Source organism: Macadamia integrifolia, chromosome 5, assembly GCF_013358625.1.
Source record: "Macadamia integrifolia cultivar HAES 741 chromosome 5, SCU_Mint_v3, whole genome shotgun sequence".
NCBI lineage: Eukaryota > Viridiplantae > Streptophyta > Magnoliopsida > Proteales > Proteaceae > Macadamia > Macadamia integrifolia.
In genome coordinates, this window is record NC_056561.1 from 732,440 (window position 1) to 733,714 (window position 1,275).

Here is a 1,275-nt window from a genome sequence, read left to right on the forward strand (position 1 = left end):
GGGGGGTGGGGTGTGGGGTACAATATAAATGTACCAATTGAGCAAGGAAAAAGGAGAACAGAGGTAATTAGACTTCCTAACCCGAGTTACCTAGGATTTTGACCAATCCATAAAAATACAAAAGCAATTCAAGGATCAAAACCAAACATTGCTGGAGAACTCCTTAACAATAGCTCCAAAGTGCTGGGATGAAATTTCCTTGCAAAGAGGAAGCAAATTGAACTAGTATAATTACCATTGTAAGAGCAATTAAAACCACACCGAACCCGGTTCAACAATGACTGAGAAACATCCCTCCCGACGAACCTTCTTGGGTGCGAACCACCATTTGTCCAATCCACCCAAGTGATGCTCCTATTCGAGTTCAGGTCCGGGTGGAGCTTAGTCACAAGGGTTGGCAAGTAATGTTCGTCCATGTGACATGAACGCCTGCAATTCAAATTTAAGGCTGGGTTTCAATTCTGAACCAAAACCGATAAACCGAACTCAAACTAATTTACATCCTTTACCTGCAATGTTGTCGGACGACCGGATAGTACTTCTGGTCAGAAATTATCTGAATTGCGAGCTTCCGGTGCACTTCAAACCACTGGGACCCTTTGCGCCAATCAGAGAGGGATACTACAATTGGCCACATCCGCTTGTTGTATCGACCACGGCCTACAGGGCGTGGGTCGTCGAAAGAGCCAAGGAAGCTGTGATTGGAGTTGATGAGGTAGTTGTAGACTGTAGTGAAATTGAATACAGGAATGCATGTCTCGGAGAGCAATACAAATCTCTCATTAGACAAGTCCAGGAGTGCATTGGCTAATAGGCGCCTCTCTGCATCGATCATTGTTGCTCTTCCCCATTGGACTGGCTGTTGCAACAACACCAACACACATATATACTACATGGAAATGAGATATTATTAAGTGTCATGAATATATACCATGAATAAAAGGGCGCAATTAACAACAGCCAAAGCAGTGATGGTGATTGTTGCAGAGAATGAAAAGGGAGATTGGTAGAACCACTCTAAGAGTGTTCAAGCTGCTGGTCAGACTCTAAAGTCTGCTAGAGGTGTAATTTCAGAGAACCAATGAAGGTGTTCTTTTGACACCTGACATGTTTAGAAGGTGCAGCATAATCAGAGACCCAGCAGAATCCGTTTTTCTATTTTTTGTATGTGTTTCTTCTTTGCTAGTGAGCTCGCTCTCTCTGTTGATGGTGTTGCCATAGGTGGAGATTGCTCTCTAGATTTTTTTTTTTTTTTTTTTTTTTTTTTTTTTTTTT

At 42.4% G+C, this 1,275-nt stretch overlaps 1 protein-coding gene across 1 annotated transcript in view; it reads right to left on the minus strand.

The window, feature by feature from the left end:
- Window positions 1-128: 128 nt before the first annotated feature.
- Window positions 129-1,275, minus strand: part of LOC122078800 (glycosyltransferase BC10-like) — a 2,189-nt gene continuing 1,042 nt past the window's right edge. The window contains exons 2-3 of the mRNA XM_042644935.1: window positions 510-859; window positions 129-429 (exon numbers count right to left, since the gene is read on the minus strand). Of these exons, the coding sequence (XP_042500869.1) occupies window positions 129-429; window positions 510-859 (651 nt within the window). The remainder of the gene's footprint in view (window positions 430-509; window positions 860-1,275) is intronic.